The sequence below is a fragment of the Mycetomoellerius zeteki genome, unplaced genomic scaffold (genome assembly GCF_001594055.1).
Source record: "Mycetomoellerius zeteki isolate Tzet28-1 unplaced genomic scaffold, Tzet1.0 scaffold159, whole genome shotgun sequence".
Classification (NCBI taxonomy): domain Eukaryota; kingdom Metazoa; phylum Arthropoda; class Insecta; order Hymenoptera; family Formicidae; genus Mycetomoellerius; species Mycetomoellerius zeteki.
The window spans coordinates 95386-113849 of NW_017256542.1; the positions used below are offsets into that span (position 1 = coordinate 95386).

The window sequence follows — 18464 nt, forward strand, 5'->3', positions numbered from 1 at the left end:
CACAGCCATAGGTTTATCGTATTTTTAAAAGATCCTTCGCTGTTCAACGCTTTCCTCAATGTTTTCCTAGTCTCCAACTGACCACAGGTACCTGATTGTGTTTTCTTAACGGTTTTCGGGCTCTAAAAATTCTGAGAAAATTCTGGTACACTCTTCCAACATTCAAAAATACGATGTTATAATGATATTACCCGAAATGTTATTTATTTTTTTGTACATGTATATGAATTTAATGTAAAATTCAAAATAAAAATTCGCCTGGGTTTTTAAAATCCCGGTTGAACTACAGAAGGTTAATTCACATAAATAAATTTTTTTATGTATTTTGTTATTTAACGGAATATTTCTATTCTTTCGTTTTAGGCTAAAAATGGGTAGTAAAAAGTTGATGAGTGGTCGCCTCGCATAGTGTTTCCTCGAGAAGAGATACCAAAGCGATCGATACTGCGGTTAATGACCCAGAAAATGCCGGATTATTTTACAATGCAAGGCGCTTATACGAACGACGCGAATCGATAGATAATGTCTTCATTGTCGTGATGGTGTGATTGAAAACAGGGGCGGTCGAAACTTTGCTACGTCTTAATCGCTTGAACATTTATCATGATATATACATTTCTTTTTTCTTGCTAGTCCTTCTCTTCCCTATTTTTTCTACCATACCTCCGTTACGCCATTGCCCCATAGAGTAATGAGTGAAATTCTATTCTTGTTTGAGTTATCGACCGCGCCTTTTATCGTTCGTCTGCGTGGTACCGGTAGTATTTTAAATCTCTTTTCACGACTACAACATAGTAGAAAAAGAATCAGGGGAGATGGGAGATAAGAAGTGTCATATACGTAGTATGTTGCACGGAACGTACATTATGCTTGATTCCACTTTCGTGCCATGCTGCGTTTCTTGAAATTGAACGCGCGCAATTACGGTTTTTGATAAGACCCGAATTACGTTCCTAAACAACCTCGTGGACAAATATTTGAGATTCGCGGCGCGAACAGTTACGATGATTATCTTGTGTGACCTCAATTCTCAAATCATATGCGCATTTAAAACAAGATACGAGACTGTGGCTGGATCCCGTTTACATTTAATCAAACCGAACGAAAAAGGAAGAAAAAAGAAATTCAAATGAATCCAAATTCGACTAAATTCTCTTTACCGATCGCATGTACTTACCTGTTGGTTGAAGAGATGAATGCTTTTATCTTTTAAATAGAATTCAGTGAAATCTATAAATAGCAATTACAATTTATTTAAATATTTTTAAAAAACATTAATTTTCAAGATTATAAATTCCGAAATGATTGAAACTCGAGACAAAAACGGTAATAATTCGCTTTTGCATATAAACGCAGTTTATTTGAGCTTGTCAGTTGGATACTAATAAATCTTAGACCGGATGATCGTGTCTACGTATACGAGAACTGGTAAACGAATATCGCCTAAAATTAGAAATGTTACGTAACATGTCTGAGCTAAAACAACTTTGTGAGTTAAGGACGAACTGATCAAACACTCTTCCAGCCATGTCTCGTCGCAGTCGTTGTACGTCTTAGTCGATAAGATTGCAACACCTGTTCTTGTTTAACGGTTAAAATTAAAGTATATTATATTTCGGCATTATCACTGTATGTGCTCGTCGAGCATACAGCAGCCAACTTGTGGAAGGACTGATTTCTAGAACTGCAAACACGAGGTTGCCGAAACCGACTTTTTGTTAGTTTAACTTTCATGCCCCGAACGAATTTTAAAGACAGACCATTCTTTTACTCTAACTTAAATTCCAGATGTTTCAAAAATAAGGCCGAGTTTAGGTATACTGTCTTCTAGGAACGTTGGAATATTGAAAACTACTGATAGTTACCACATTCAATTCAGCTGCATTCAAAAAATGAAAATTGATGACATGCTTCTTTCTGAGCAGCAGGTATACGCGGTCAACAGGACTAAGGTGCTAATGTGATTCGAAGCGTTTTTAACATCAAATGAACCGCATTCAGAGGGTATATCTGAATTAGTTCGAGTTTCCGTTTTTACTTTGTCCAAAAAAGTACAAACGAGATCCTCCATATACAACATATCCGATTATCGTGAGTTCTATACAGGATATCTCGTTTTTGCCAATCGCTTTTGTGTAGATAGAGCGGACTAAACTGAGTTGAAAAGTCCTTTACCATTTTGCAATTTTCACAATAATTAACAAGACATTAATTATTAAAAATTACCGAATATTATAGTTTTCAATAATTTTTTATTCAAATACTATCAACTTTACAGAAAAACTGTAAGAGATAAAAATCATTTATTTTCTTCTTATAGAACTCTAAGAATTTTTTCAGAATTTTTTTATCAACTTTTTATCTACTGCATTTTCTTATTCTTACCAACTTGAGAAAATACGGTATTAAATAATTCTGAAAAAAATTCTGAAAAAATTCTCAGAACTTTATGAGAAGAAAATAAAAAATTTTTGTCTCTCGCTATTTTTCTGTAAAGTTGATAGTATTTGAATAAAAAATTATTGAAAACCAATATTCAGCGATTGTTAGTAATTAATATCTCGTTAATCATTGCAAAAATTGCAAAATGCTAGAGGACTTTTCGACTCAGTTTAGTCCGCTTTATCTACACAAAAGTGATTGGCAAAAACTTACTTCGGGACACCCTGTATAATTACCTGCGTTTTTTCATAATTTAAGCTCTTTCCACGATTTGGAAAAACTGCATTAAATAAAAATATCGTTGCTCACTGATTATGCTCGCAGTCGATATTAAATTTTATTATTCATTGAAACTATCCTTCGTTTGACAAGCGATCACGTTTCGCCTGATACTCGCCGACTCGAATGACGTTGACACCGGTAATAGACGATGCGTATTACAGACGCAGTCTCACTCGATGTATGACGCAACAGCACGATCGCGCAAAAAGCGACATCATGTGCATGCTCACGCAGTGGAAGGATGCATCGCCGATTTACTTTCAATTTTGCCGTGCCGATCCTCGTGACTGATTCGGTTTTAACCAGCGCGGAAAACGTTTCCGTTTTCGAGGCCGTTCCCTGAGACGTCTCAACGTGTTAGCGATGTAAATTCCTTGTAATTCTCCGGAAGTCGTCTCTCTTCAGTTGTTTTTCAACCGAGAAAATTACGTTGCTACTGTAAGCATTTTTAATTACGGCATTTGTTTATATTTGCCGACAACATGATGACGTTCATATTGCAAAATATCACCTTAAAGTCACAACACTCTGTTTGCGTTCTCCGACTGGCTTCGACAACTACGCAGATCCGAAGTTCTTGATTCGTTCAATTTGTAAACAATGCCAATTTGACACGTGCGTCGTATACGTGCGAGAAAATATTTATTTTAACGAACGTGATTAGCACACTCTGCATGTTTACGACGTAAATCATCGTTCGGTTTCGTTGCGATTTTCACCCGAGGCTTCGGAAAGAAAGTATGTGTGCGTACATGTGTGTACGTATATGCCTACATATTATACGTATAGGAATAATAGAAAGTGTATCCACTCTGTGTATTCTCGATCGTTTGGTTACACGAGAAATCTGTGTGTGTCACTGTGGCAATTAAGTCATCGATCTCGTTCACGTTCTTTTGCTTTTACGACGTAAAAGACAACTATCCGGGCATAGCAAAACGAAGTATCGTGATATCAATTACCAGAAACGTTTATCTGTTATGATACAAGTTTATTGAATCACTGCTTGCGCAAATTAACAATGGCAATGGGCCTCAGGTTCCATTATCGCATATTTTCCAAAGTACCAAAATTTCTCCCACGTTCATGTTTTGTTTTAAATATTCGTATTTTTTTTTCCCAATAGGATGGTGACATGATAATAACAATAATAATGATAATAATCCAAATAATAATTAATAATATAATAGTAATAATGATGATAATATACAATAATAACGGGATATGCGCGCTAATTACGATAATAGTCATGAGATATAACAAGTAAAATATACATATGCTCTTATGTATGTATATACGAGATCATAATATTATGATATCGTACCGTAAATTGCGAAATAAATTTCCCCATTCGATAAATAAAACAATACGAATCGCGTAAATTTCCTTTGATTAAGTGATATGATTTGTTCGGTGACAAAAATTACCTCCGCCTCGTTCCTTTCTCGACTCCAACCCTTGTTCCCGATGGATGTTTTCCCCCAACGTTCAATATCAAATCTTTTCTAGTTTCTCTCCGGTTACTAACTAACTAATAAATTTTATATATATAATAGCAATATATATACAATGCATGACCCGCAACGGCGAATGTGCGTAATAGGTAGAGTATCTATGCGAATGCACCTTGTGACAAAAAGCCATCGGTCCTTCTCTTTTAAGCTGGAACATTCAACTTATTTCATATGCCTCTATGCGTCCTTTTTCCGGTTCTTTTTGCCTACGTGACTCTATTTTTCTTAAGAATGTTTTGCGCGTTTTTTATGCTAGTTTTACTTTTGACATTTTCGATATTTCTCTCAGTTTAATGTTCTGTTTTATTATTGAATATATTAGAAAGAAATTATTTAATAATAAATCAACCACGTTACAGTCAGAAACAAACGTGCATCGAGAGATAGATGCCAAACGTAAATCCAACATTAATTTTGTAATCCTGTAAACGGATTCGTTCGATTTGCCTAACGAAATGACAAAAACAATTTGTTTTTTTGTGCTCTTTACAGTTTCAATATGGATAGTCGAAAATATCATCCCGTTGCATCTCGATCGAACGCATATCGACTTCGAGTCACGTGTTCGCGCTTGAACCAAGATTTTCGGATTCGGAGCATAATTTGAACGCGAATGCATATGTCGCCGATCAAATTTATTCTCGCGGAAGTACACTGGCTACGTCATTGGCACTGTCAAAGCAGAGGAATAAGAGAGAAGCTTAGTTTCGTTATGAACCAAAACGAGATCCTTCGAGTTAAAAGGTGATCTCGACTTTCGGTGGTCCTCGCTTTCCGGCCAAATTGTATCCGAGATCGCGCGAGAACGGTATCGCGTAATGTGAACAAAGTCTGCAATCGCACACAATCGGCGTTTACACGATTATTTACAAATTTACCTAGAGATATACAAGCTATGCCCTCGAGGCTAGAAAAAATACGGTCGTTCGAGCGCAGGAAGGCCGATCGTCGATCTGTCGCGAAATAGTGAGGAGAAGGAATACGAGAGATAAACTCTCGCGATTTGTGCGTTTTCGTGAAATACGAGATAAACGTCAGCGAACCGCCGATATCGTGGATCAAAGAGCGTTTGATACTTAGTTTTATGTCTCGAATAATATTCACGGAGTGATCATCTTCTTCCGCGAGACGTCCGCGAGATTTCATCGAGAGTCGTGTTTAATCTGCTTCTAATTTTGACGCCCGGCAGACACTAGTCGATAAGAATCACTTGTATGTACAGAGATTGCGATTTTGCGTCTCATTGAATAATGTTATCGTGATTGCGTGCGCGCGATTATTACGATATGAATCATTCGCATTTTCAGCGCTAATATTTTCTTACAATTAGACTGAGGGTCTGAGCACAAGAATTGTCGTAACACTTACTTAGACTTAAATTGTAGGCGTAAGTAACGCACAAGCTTTCACGTACAACTTATTGCCGTGTCTCCAAGAGACCGCTACGACTTCTATTATAGACCTCGCATTAGAGACTTAATTTGTAGACGTAAAGGTCTGAGCGCAAGAATTGTCGTAACACTTACTTAGACTTAAGTTGTAGACGTAAGTAACGCACAAGCTTTGGCGTATGACGTACACGGTAATAAATTGTACGTCATACGGGAAAGCTTGTGCGTTACTTACGTCTACAACTTAAGTCTAAGTAAGTGTTACGACAATTCTTGCGCTCAGATCTTTACGTCTACAAATTAAGTCTCTAATGCGAGATCTATAATAGAAGTCGTAGCGGTCTCTTGGAGACACGGCAATAAGTTGTACGTGAAAGCTTGTGCGTTACTTACGCCTACAATTTAAGTCTAAGTAAGTGTTACGACAATTCTTGTGCTCAGACCCTCAGTCTAATTGAGTTGTAGATCTCGCATAAGTAAGTGTTACAACAATTCTTGTGCTCAGACCCGTAGAATGTAAAAAGCGTTTCAGGAAAAACAACGTCAATTCTTCGCGTTGACGAAAAACAAGCGCACGTCAACCTTCGATCTCTCACTGAAAGCAAAAGGCGGAAGCACAGTCTTGCATAACGCATAATGTATAAAAAATGAATCAAAATCCATAATTTCCTTCCTTTCCATTAAATGAAAGACTCTGATCAGTTTTCTTATGCTTTATGCATTACGCGTTATTTATAAGTGCTGCGCTTCGGCCTTCATTCATATTCGTAGCGAAAACGTTTCTCTCAACTTGTGTGCGCAGGTTCACATTCAGGTTGACACATTTCGCTATCGGGAAACTTCGTAATTCTAGACAAGATACCGTTCGATGGATTCAAATCTCAATCATCGACATTCAACGATAGTAATTGTAACTATAATCCCGCAGGGTTCGTAAAAGCTCGACGACTATGACAACTTTTCTATGTCTCTCTTCTGTTTATAATAAACTTACGCCTTAGTTTACCGTAATCGTTGTGGAACGCTATAAATGCTCGGATGCGCGTTAACGAATCTTTACGCGCACGGCACCACGGCTACAATTACGATCATTGCTAAGTAACAATCTCTACTTTTAAGGAAATAGCCGTAAGTACGATTCGGATAATTCGACCTGAGTACCGCTTCAAATTCAACAGCGCCAGCCTTAATTAGAAGTGGTCGACAAGCGGCTGACTCGTTAAAAAGTCGATTGTGTACAATTCGATCGTCGCTATTACTGCGCTCGAGCCGATCGTCGGAAAAGAGAAAATTATGACTAGAGAAGAAGATTCGTATGTCGGATACGATCGATCGGTGGCCCGCCCGAAAGGGCTCGACCTACTCTTACAAGTAGCGTTATTAAAGTATTTGGTGTAAAAATAGGTATGATACACAGGCGTCGGGAGTACACAGCGCCTCCCGTTTCCAAAAGACTTGTCGATGTAACGCCTCTCGCGCAAATGACAAACTGCGCTTAGGAGATTCATCGTTTTTTTTTCTCAAAAATTTTTGTCCAATAAATATTAGTCTGCCAATTAAAAAGGATTTAAGCGGCAAACGTCTAAAATGCTTCATCAGAAAACTCTTGCCATAGACAGGTGTATTCTTATTTTACAAAAGACCTTCAAGAATGCAATTCACCATTCAAATTCTTTCAAATTATTGTTATTCTTTTTCCTTTTCTCTTTTTTTGAAGCTTAAGTCCTTTTTAATTTACAATATTCAAAGGCAAATCCATTTTAAATCCCCTTGACAATACCTCGGAGATACTTTCTCGTCTCAATGCTGCTCCCTCTATTTATTTGTCTACTTAGATTTTCGCGATCGCTCAAAATTCGACTACGGTCGCCTTCGCGCGACAAAATCTCTGCCGAGAATAATCCTCTTCGAGTCTCTCCTTTTCGTCGGTCTCGATTCAAAGATTTCCTCTTTTAACGTAGCGCCCGCGGCGCGTAAGACTGAATGAACCGCTGGTGAAAGCCATTCCCGGCGATTCTTGGCGATTCTTGTGCGGCCACATTGCCGTTTCCCTTCGAAATTCTGGCTCGGTAACGACCCAAAGTGTCGCGGCACCACCGGGTCTCAGGTCACGTCCACGTTCACGAGTCCGTGAACCCGATCGTCGGCTGGCTGCTACGTCAGCAGTTTGAAGAACATCAAAGCTAGGGATATGTTGATGAAGAGCACCAGCATCACGAGCTGCTGACGGGAGAACCAGTCCTGGAACAGTACGGAATATTACATTATTAGTTTTCTTATCGCGAGCCATTTAGCTTTCGCGGTAAGTCAATTATTCTTCTTACATTCAATAGTAATTAGTCGATTTTTTACGGCTTACATTTTACTACACAATGTTACTCCTAATGTAGATGATCCTTCATGCCTGTTCTACAATAATCGTAAGTGTAGTTGTAAGTGGTTTTAGTTGCAAGAACTGACCAATTACACTTGAATATTCTCCTCATATTCCACTTGATTGATCAATTCTTACAACTACAACCAATTACAACTACGCTTACGGCTATTGTAGAATAAGCATAAAATATTTTATTCATCATCTTGAGATCCATGCACGAAAGTAATTTCATTCGGTCTACTCGCGACTCGCGATTGCGAAACTGGACCAAGCGGATGCTGATTTGGAGAACCGCGCGAGAACCTATTATAGAATCGTCGCGTTTCTCATGGTGCGTTATATTTTTGCGTAGCAAGTCGAGACGCACAGGACTTGATCCGAAATAAACCGTAACACTCTGCCAAGTGCCGTTCCGTGTTTTCACTTGTTTCTGTAACGGCGAGGATTGATGCCGCGCCATTGTCAACATCGATAATAGTTTCGACGGTCAGGTAGAAACACGGAGGATACTCACTTTAACCTGCGGACTGACCAGGTACAAAAGCGGGTTTGCTCTGAGCCTCTCGCTCTCGTCGACTTGCCTGCGGATCTCCTCTCTCCTCATACTGCTCAAAATACTGACTTCTTCCCTCGACAATGGTGAGGTGGCCGTGAGCTGGATCGGCTGCGCCACGTTCGGCAGTGACTTCTTTCGTTGAAGGGGCATTGCCGCTACCGGCATCGCCTGCACGAAGGAAATAAACGAGAAACAAAAAGAGAGATGGGCCTCGAGTTACGACGGACGCGAATTACTTATCGACATTATGTACATTGCCTTAACATCTTATATAGCATCAAACGGATATACAACGGAAAGAGAAAAACGGAGTTATTGTCAAGCAATAGCAATTATACTTCTGAATATACTTCTTACAGGGAATAACGTTAAGTAATATAACTAGGTAAGGTAACATATTGGTTATTTTAATTAAACATCTATTTTTAATAAAGTCCAACGTTTGAGGATCGGTTTCGTGAACATGTGATGTACAAGGATTTGTTGATTTATAATTTCAAAATTTAATTTACACCTTTTCGCGTCGTTCATAAAATATTTTTAACTCTTAAATATATGTTGCAAAGTATGTCGTTCATATTTACAAAATTGAAGTTATAAGCATTTGATTGAGAATCAAGAAAACTAATGAAGCGAAAATTGTATAATGTATTTAAAGAATTTTATTTTTGTAAACATTTTTCTTTTAAATTCGCAAAATTGCTTATCTTTTACACTCTAGAAAATGAGAAAACTCTTTTAATTTGTGCTCTATTCTGTTCAAGATTATTAACATGTTTCCATTGTATTTGTTGAAGCTTTTGTTTTATATCAGAACTGTATAAAACATAAACCAGCGTTTCTCTTGTTCGAATTTCTGTTCGCTTACGTGACGTCAAAAGTTAGACAGCTCTGTTTTATATCGATCCATGAAACTACCATTGAATTTTAAACTATTGACTATTCAGACAATTGAGTTTTTTGTTCAATCTTCTACCTGCAGTCAATCACAGTATTGGTCACAGAATTATATTAATCACGATTCGTTAAGTCCTTCTCAAAATTCTATCATCCTAGCAGCATTTTTCACGAAACCGATTCAAAATCGGCTGCATATTAGAGCAACGAATTCCCGTAATTACGTGTTTTATTAATTCAGCATTTCATGCGAATGCAACGGATGGCGAGGAGAAAGATAGAGCACGAGCGGAAGGGAAGGTCTTTGGAGCCGTTCCAAACCTAAGAGAGACGAGGTTTTCGAGCACTGAGAGAGGTACAAGGCCGAGGGGTCTAACCCTAAAACGACTCGTTGTATCGACCTTCACATTCTTATTGTACGACTAAATAAACTTTTCAAAGATTGTAGTTCTAAGGAAAAACTACATATCTGTTAAATGAGACTTCGAGCAAAAAAGTAAATAACTATAAAAAAGTAATTTGAATTACAGCCGAGAACTCCCTTTTTTATACGAAAATTCATTCATATTACCGTTATAAAAAAATTCCGTACGCGTCGCGTGATGTTCTAAACATTGTATGTGGCAAATTAGCCAATAAATTCTAAATATTGCATAATTGTATACGTTCTATTTCTTGTCGCAATAATACATTCATGAGTAATTTATACAGGATGTTAAAACAAGAATCAAATATTTATCGTTAGAGAGCACGAACTGACTTAATAAGTATGATTAAAAGTTTTTAGTTTGATCAATACATATATATATATAACTTGCATTTTTTTAAAGAACGGCATAGAGATTCATAAAAATTTTTGTATAGATCGATTCTAGTCATTTTTTACTCAATTTATCGCGAATCTGTTCTCTAACTTTTGAATCTTATTTTTTAACACCTTGTATAAGTCATGCATATTAAATTGCGACATTGCAAAAAGCCTCTTGTCTCGCATTAAATATTTTCGCATATCGCATGTCCTTATATCTTTTGTAATCTTCTTAAATAAGAACAGCAGTTAAGTAAGACCACACGTTTTTTTTCTATACGCTATATTTATGCAATCTATTGTGTTTGCTAACTATACTCGTTTATTACGACATGTTCTACTCGTAAACCCTCCACCCTTCTACACTTCATCGAGCGTGCTTCATTGTCGCTAAGCACAGATGATTCCACCCCTAATGACCGCGCGAGCAAACAACGTTTCCCCCAGTTCGTTATCTATTGCGTTGTTTTTTTCCCTCATCTTCGTCCCGTATGTTCTTCTAGAAGAAAATTCCAAAGAAATTGTTTGCCCACCCTGCATGAACTTTTACGCATTGCTTAACTTTTTGTTATTAAAATGTTAGAACGTGAATTTGCCTCGCGTACCTCCACAGGAGGTGCTACGATCCAGGACTCCGAGGCCCGCCTGGCCATCAGAGCGGGGCTGCATAGCAACGCCTCCTCCTCCTCGTCCGTCTCGATCCAAAACATTTCTGTTCTCACGATAATTTGTGGACACCCTCAGAATACATTAAAATCTTTCGAGTTCTTAACCACCCGCGAAGAAGAAAATCATTCCCGTTCGCTTGGTTTAAAAATTTTTCTTTTTTTTTAAATTGCACTTTTGTTTCGTACATGTACTTGTTGATTTCATAAATTTTTCTTTAAAATGTAACGAACTTATAGCTCTTGACGTTGATACGTACAGTTTTCTTCAATTACGGGATTTTTTATACGATTGACGGTATATATGATCGATATTATTTGCAAATATAGACCAGGTCCGTGTTATGTATCGTGATCGTGATTAAAGAGCTTACAGTCAATTGTTAAATAATTTTCATTAGATTGTCACTTTTATACGTCGATATGAAACCAAGCGAACACTGTTTTTTTCGAATCCACGTTAAATTCGAAAGATTATCCCGGAAGCAATAATCGAGCCAAATGGCGCTTCCGTTCACACCGAGCTTTCTTTTTCTTTGCCTCTTTCTCGACCGGAAATGTCTTTTGAAACTGCACGAGCGTGTGTTCGCATTCGAGCGTGAAACCCGTTCGCTTATCTTTCGGCCATTTTTCGACGATTTCCAGGCACGAAAGGGGGCATATCGAAGTGTAAATTACGAATTCGCAGCCTCCCGGTAAGGAAGCCGGGCCGAAGACTGAACGGCCCTGGCTAGCACGACCGAAATAGAGCGATGCCCCACTATCTTTGAAATAACTTCGCCGAGCGTCGCGACGCCCGCGGAGATCTGCGTGGGGACGCTGCCAGAACCCTGTCGATCCTCGCAACTGATTTACGAGGCTGCTTTCTAACAGCGAATATGGCGTGAGAAAAGATTATGCTCCAATTTCAAAATTCGACCCACTATTTTTGATTCACTGACGTTGGCAAAATTATTCGGTTTCTCTCGACAAATCTCTTACAAATCTCCAGTTTTTCTTAAATAGCTGAAGTTATTTTGAACTCTTTTTTTTGACAATGTTTTAATAATTTAAACTTCAAAATAACTTCAGCTATTTTGCTTCTCAATAAAAAAAAAAAAAAAAAAAAATTCAATGCGTAGTCTGATTCCGGCCTTACGCAAATCAAGTCCAGACCCGAAAATTATCTGACTCATGCGTTTGGCATGCGAATATATAATACAGCGAAGATTTCGGGATTTTCGTGCGCCAAGAAAACGTCCGTCCCACTTATTTGCAATTTCTTTGTCTGTCATTTATCGCGTTGCGCAGTCTGCCTGTTGTTGCAGATTAGTTAGTACCCAGCGAAGTAATTCGACTGGTCTAGTGCAACGGTTTAATTTGCTTCGCTAATGGCTCGATTACCTCCAGACAGTTCCCTTATCGAATCGATAGTTTAATCCGATTTAATTAATGCATGACGCTAATGACGTAATATTTTTTCACGGTGGCAGTTATATTCACATCGATACAAATTTATCTATTCTCAATCGGATTAGCACAACAATAAACAATGGCGACTAATAAATGGTTTGTCACGAAGAAGAAAACGTTATTATTCCGTAACTTTTAAGCTTCCGTGATGTTTTTGCACGTTGTACGACTATACCTCAAATGAAACTTGACAAATTATAAGAATAAAGAAATGATAATGAAGTAATTAATATTAAAGCCGGAATTTTCATGGCCTCATTCACGAACTGCATACAATCGCGCAGCCTTCATTGTTCGCGGTCTTCTTCGTGAATCTACATATTGCCCACAATTTCCATAGAACTCGTTTGAATATTACGATTGCTCAATTGAATCTTGAAATATTAATATTTTATCATGTAAAACGCACATACTTCAGCAGCCATTAACCGTTTCCAATACCCTATTCGATACCGATTTTTTGTCTCGGCGAATATGCTAACATTATTATTTATTAGCTTTTCTGAAAAAATGACAATAGACAATAAAGGCAGTAAGAGGTCCGATTTACGCGATACTCTCTTTAATCTGTCATTAACAACAGCTTATACATGATATACATAAATACATTCAGTACATCGAATGCAACGTACGTCGTCGTTTGGTGAACGAAAATCGGTACAGTTTCTACATTAAGATCGACTTTCTCACGGAATGTAATCTGGAGATTTAGCGAATATGCATATTATCTATTTCGAGCCTTGTCTGATCTTATACATCTATATGGCTACATATCTACAAATAATTGTGCGTAACACTATAAATAAGAACGTGATTATATCTGACTCGTTAAATATCTAGAAAAGCTTTTATAAAGTCGGAAACAGAACAACGCTTATCGCAAGATTGGCACTTGAGTGCAAGATTGAGAAAAGTACTATTTTTAACGTTGACGAAATGTCGATGTTTCTCTCGTGCTTACTTCTTGCCGAACAGCATTCGATACTTGAAATTCGTCATAAGCGAGTAACTTGTGAACACATGGGTAGATTAACGGCTTAAGTCAGAATTCAAGTGTTTGTTTGGGAATGTTGCATTCAAAGTTGCACTTGTGCATCATATTGTTGCATTTTATGCGTACCCGCACAAATCATAGACTCTTCCTCGCTACATTCCTTTTTTTTGTGCAACCATCGTTATTGTCGAAACCATGATTTGTGACTTAAGGTGTTAACGCAGATATATTAAATATCATTAAATCGGTCCTGTATGAAAATATAGTGAGTATTCCTTCATAGTTTAATTAAAATTCTCAAAGAGTAATATCTTGTTTGTGCGATCAATATAATTTCTATCAATTAGAATTTTATACTCCGATTATATAGACCATTTAAGAATTAGGCTCACAGTTACAGGTATTATTGGCAAATTCGATCGTTAAAGGTTCCGCTCTTAATCTTATTATCATACATAATTTCGCCATACCATATGCTCATAAATTCGAATATTAGCCTTATTTACACGGAACATATTCAACGTCTGTAATCTGGACGTTTTCCTGTATAAAGAATCATTAGCGTATAAATACATTTGACACAGACGGTTCTAAAACTCGCGTTTCCAGTTCTTTTTTTCTTCTCAAGAGCGTTCGTTTCTCGGTATATAAAATAAGCTTTCGCATTTCGCGCATATCTTTTCCTTCGCGTTAACAGTGGGCGGCAAATTATTCTACGCGATGATTCTTATGCGTGCGCGATGTGCGTGAAACAAGTAATGTACTACAATATAACATCTGTATATATATGTATATTGGCAACGGCGACTAACATCGTAGATTTAATTAGACTCCTGCGTGCTTAAGGCTCGTTTCGTATCGAACGTCTCCCCCATGATTTACTTTCATTTTAACAAGTTTCTATCTGTGCACACATGGCGCCAAATGTAGACTCGAATTCACGACAAGCATGCGTTAGAAAAACAACGTTTCCAATCAGAAAACAGAAAAAAGAAAAGCGGCGTGGAGGTGGTAGATAAATGAGTCTCTCGTAAAGCTCGTACATTTGCGATCTCGACAAGTGATAATAATTAGCAGTTACCCTCTCTGTGATAGCAATACTAATATTTGATAAATCAAATATAAGACCATTTGGGTTATGAGCTTGAACATAGCATGGCAAAATTCAACTAGAGCATATCTGAAAGTGACTGAGAGTACAGATTGAGTGGTATCGATCGGTCGAGTAATCTAGGCGAATAATCTAGGCGAGGTGGCTAGCGAGAGGACTCGGAAGAAGGGTCGAAAAAGACTTAAAAATATGGCTAAAGAGGGCTAAAAAATAGAATGGAAGAGCAAAAATATGGTCCCCGCCTCCACGCCGCGCGCTAGGCTTACCTTCCAAAGTCCGTTAATTAGCGGTTAATGCACGTAATAATTAGCGAGCGCCGGCTTTAACTCAGCTCCGCGCACGAGTTTATATTCATATATGTGCGCATGCAGTTAACGTAGATTGCCTAATTCTTAATTCGAGTAGCTATTTGCAAAAAAGAGAGAAAAAAAACGGAATGTCACATATAATGTAGAAGAATTGTGCGCGAACAAGGATTCATTTTTTTCTGTCGTTTTACAAAGTGGAGAGCCAACTCGCATTATATTGCTCCGCTTTAGCATAATCTTTTCTGTGCAAATATCTATACATATACATATATCGTACATATATACAGACACTTCCGTTTATGCTTGTAAAGGTAGTTTATATACTCGCGTTTTATCTGACAAGGGAAATTTTACAACTGTCCGATTTGATTCTCCATGAAATATGTTGTTAAACACGAAAATCTAAGAGACACGTATTTTTTTATACGTGCGCTAACTCATGTTTAAGAGGTGAAACATCCCTTTGAAAAAAAAACGGTATTTCTATTTCGAGCTGAATACCGTCGGAACAATTGTTAACAAAAAAATTAAAAAAATTTTTTTTCTTCACAACATTAAAGTACTTTTGAAATCGTCCAAGTTTTGTTAAAAAAATTTTTTTCCATCTTTTATACTTCCGACGGTATTCGGCTCGAAATAGAAATACCGTTTTTTTTTTCAAAGGGGTGTTTCACCCCTTAAACTAAAAATGAGTTAGCGCACGTATAAAAAAATACGTGTCTCTCTCTCTTAGATTTTCATGTTTAACAACATATTTCATGGAGAATCCAATCGGTTCTGGACAGTTGTGAAACTTCCCTTGTGAGATACGTGTATTAATAATTTTATTTGACCATAGTGTACCGAGCAGAAAAAATAAAAATCGGAGGGCATTTAGTTGCTTCTTCTCTCTTGCTGAAAGGAACTGTACATAGTGTTACATTTATTGTTCGTTGAACTGGTCCGTCAGCGATCTCGCACGTTACCCAATGAGCATAACAGATCGTATCTCGAATTGATACAATGAGGCGACATCGTCGTTGCCAATTTACGTTTTCAAGCGCGGTTTGCGAAATCTGCTAATCCTCTTTAGCATATAATTCCGTTTCTCAATAGCGTTGCCTAACGATAGCAATCTTCTTTCATGATCAAGACGAAACACGATCTAAGATACCTCGGAAATATTTAAGCTCTACCATTTCTTGTCGACTACGTTTTGATCATCATTTATTTAATCCTGGAATAAATGCATGTTCTTTTTATCAGCTCCAATGGATTAAACATGCTATCTTCCTCCAATTCATTGCGCAATAACGAAGTATTAATCGTTATTACCAAACGTTGATTGCGAAACGGATTTATTACAGGAATAATGCTGATGATCAAAAATTGACAATAATTCTAGATTGTTCGCGTGAGTGAATAAATTGTGTCACTCACTAGACTCGCAGTGTTCCCATAGAAAAATAAGTCGGTCTCCCATAAATATGCATTGCTCATTTCGAATGCGCTTCCTTCAACCGCGATTCTATTAATGAGCGTCTTTATTGTTCGATATCGCGGCGAGTTAACAGCTAATAGCAATCTATACCAGGTACAAATATCTTTTCCATTAAGCGTTACGTCCCATAACATAGCACCAAAATTTTTCACGAAAAACGTTCGTTACTAGAAAATTCTCTCATTTTCATATAAGGCCCCGCTCTGGAAACCTACCTCACATTTTCAACATATATCAGGTGAACATGCGTAAATTGCGAAAATTTAGTCCCGTCCGACGGGAATCGAACAGATTGGTTCTGTTCGCGAGCCTGCTTTGACAGCTGCGTTAACATAATTAACTATTCAGACACAGCGCTCAAGCCTCGCAATCGCGTCTCTGTTAGTTAAGGTAATGTCGGACGATGCAGAGATTCGTAAATTCATAGAAAAATATCGTCAATGCGCGCGTTTAAAACTGCCCCGAGACGAGATTGGTTATCGGAACTTAATTCGTTCTGAAATATTCAATGCCGAGGTGAGTTGGGCGGAAACGGCGATCGGGGTTGCGCGAATCGTGATTTCTTATTTTTCCGATTCGGCTCGAAATGCAACGCTAGCCTATTGAAAGCTACGCTTCCTTGCCAACCGCTATTACATAACATCGCTCTGTATACATATTTTATACTTATACTTATAGGGTTGCGCGGCCCTTTGACGTTGCGGCGAAGGCGGGGACCGTCCGGCCTGCTTCCTGGGATGGCATGCACAGAACACAGCACAAAACGCCACACAGTTACACAGAGAGACAAATAGAGACAGAGAAGAGAAGAGATACAGATAGGTAAGGTAAACTAGATAATAAGAGAGGCGAATATGGTGAGAAAAATCTGAACGAGGTAAAACGGGGAGAGAATGGGGGTCGAGAACGCAGGCGAGGTGCAAGAAATATATCGTAATAAAAAAATGCAAGTTTAAACATGGGCGAGATGAAAACTTGGGCTTATGAAAATAATTCCGGAATTGTTATATTTGGAATTCTCGCAGCAGAGAATGACATATGAAGCTAATATAACGTATTTTTGATGTCACTTTATGATAATTTCTAGTTATTGGAAGATTATGTACGATATAATATAACCGCTGGTCATTATGAATAATCTTGCGTTATTATTCATAACTGACCGGAGATTATTATATTATAATTTATGACGATTTTCTATACAACACAGCCAGAAATGAATAGTCGATCAACGTTGAATCAGTATCGATTCGACGGCCAATCATTTCTGGCTGAGAATCGTTTCATCAAAATCTTCGAATAATATGAAACGAGAAACATTTAAAAGATTGACTTTTAATTGGACTTTGAAAAAACAGCGTGCACTAATTCTATTAATTCTGTCAAATATTCTATCAGTCATTTTCTGTTGCGAGAAAAATTTAAATTTAATATCGTTCGACTTGTACGTGCGATATCTTCTTGGAAATCAACGTAATGTCGAACGATTGTTATCTTGTTTAACGTATAATGACCGTCGAAGTTATTTCCGAAGTTAGTCTTGGAAAGAGGTGTCCCGTTTCCTTTCTTGGCAGAGTGAACGCCAAACAAATTGTCGAATTGCATTATATTTCCTCGGATCTTTTTCATTCACGAGAAATCGACATCAAAATTTCATCCGAATGGAAAATTTAAAATCATTCAAAAAAATGAACGTCACCAAGTGAATAACATTAAAAAGATACTGTAGTGGCATTAATTCTCTTGAAACGTCGATGCAACGCACGGTAGAAATATAATGAATAATAATATTTACATAGGATGAATAAAATTTAAAAATGCTGTCTGTCCGATGACGTCAATGCACGAGATGTCAGAATCCTCTATGGAAATTTCTATCTGACTCGGAACGTCAATATATTGTCTATGAATATTAAAACAACACTCAATCACAATATTGAAGGATGAGAATTATCTGTATATCTGTAGTTCTGTAGAACAGATATCTGTAGAATCGGCACATTCGTAAATTCTTTTTCGAGGTGAATGACGTAAGTGCCAAGACGTCTTCGGTGTACAAAACGAATGTATGGATGCACGTATATATGCACATGGCGAGGATATGTCTATATATACATATACACATATATATGTATATGTATATACAAGATGGATAAAAAGAACAAATGCACGTAAGAAAATAAGGAC

General features: G+C 37.6%; 1 protein-coding gene across 1 annotated transcript in view; it reads right to left on the reverse strand.

The window, feature by feature from the left end:
- Positions 1–6131: 6131 nt before the first annotated feature.
- LOC108721057 (junctophilin-1) overlaps positions 6132–18464 on the reverse strand; it is a 36272-nt gene continuing 23939 nt past the window's right edge. Inside the window, exons 9-12 of the mRNA XM_018445379.1 lie at positions 13885–13921; positions 10873–11006; positions 8521–8730; positions 6132–7870 (exon numbers count right to left, since the gene is read on the reverse strand). Of these exons, the coding sequence (XP_018300881.1) occupies positions 7784–7870; positions 8521–8730; positions 10873–11006; positions 13885–13921 (468 nt within the window). The 3' untranslated portion in view covers positions 6132–7783. The remainder of the gene's footprint in view (positions 7871–8520; positions 8731–10872; positions 11007–13884; positions 13922–18464) is intronic.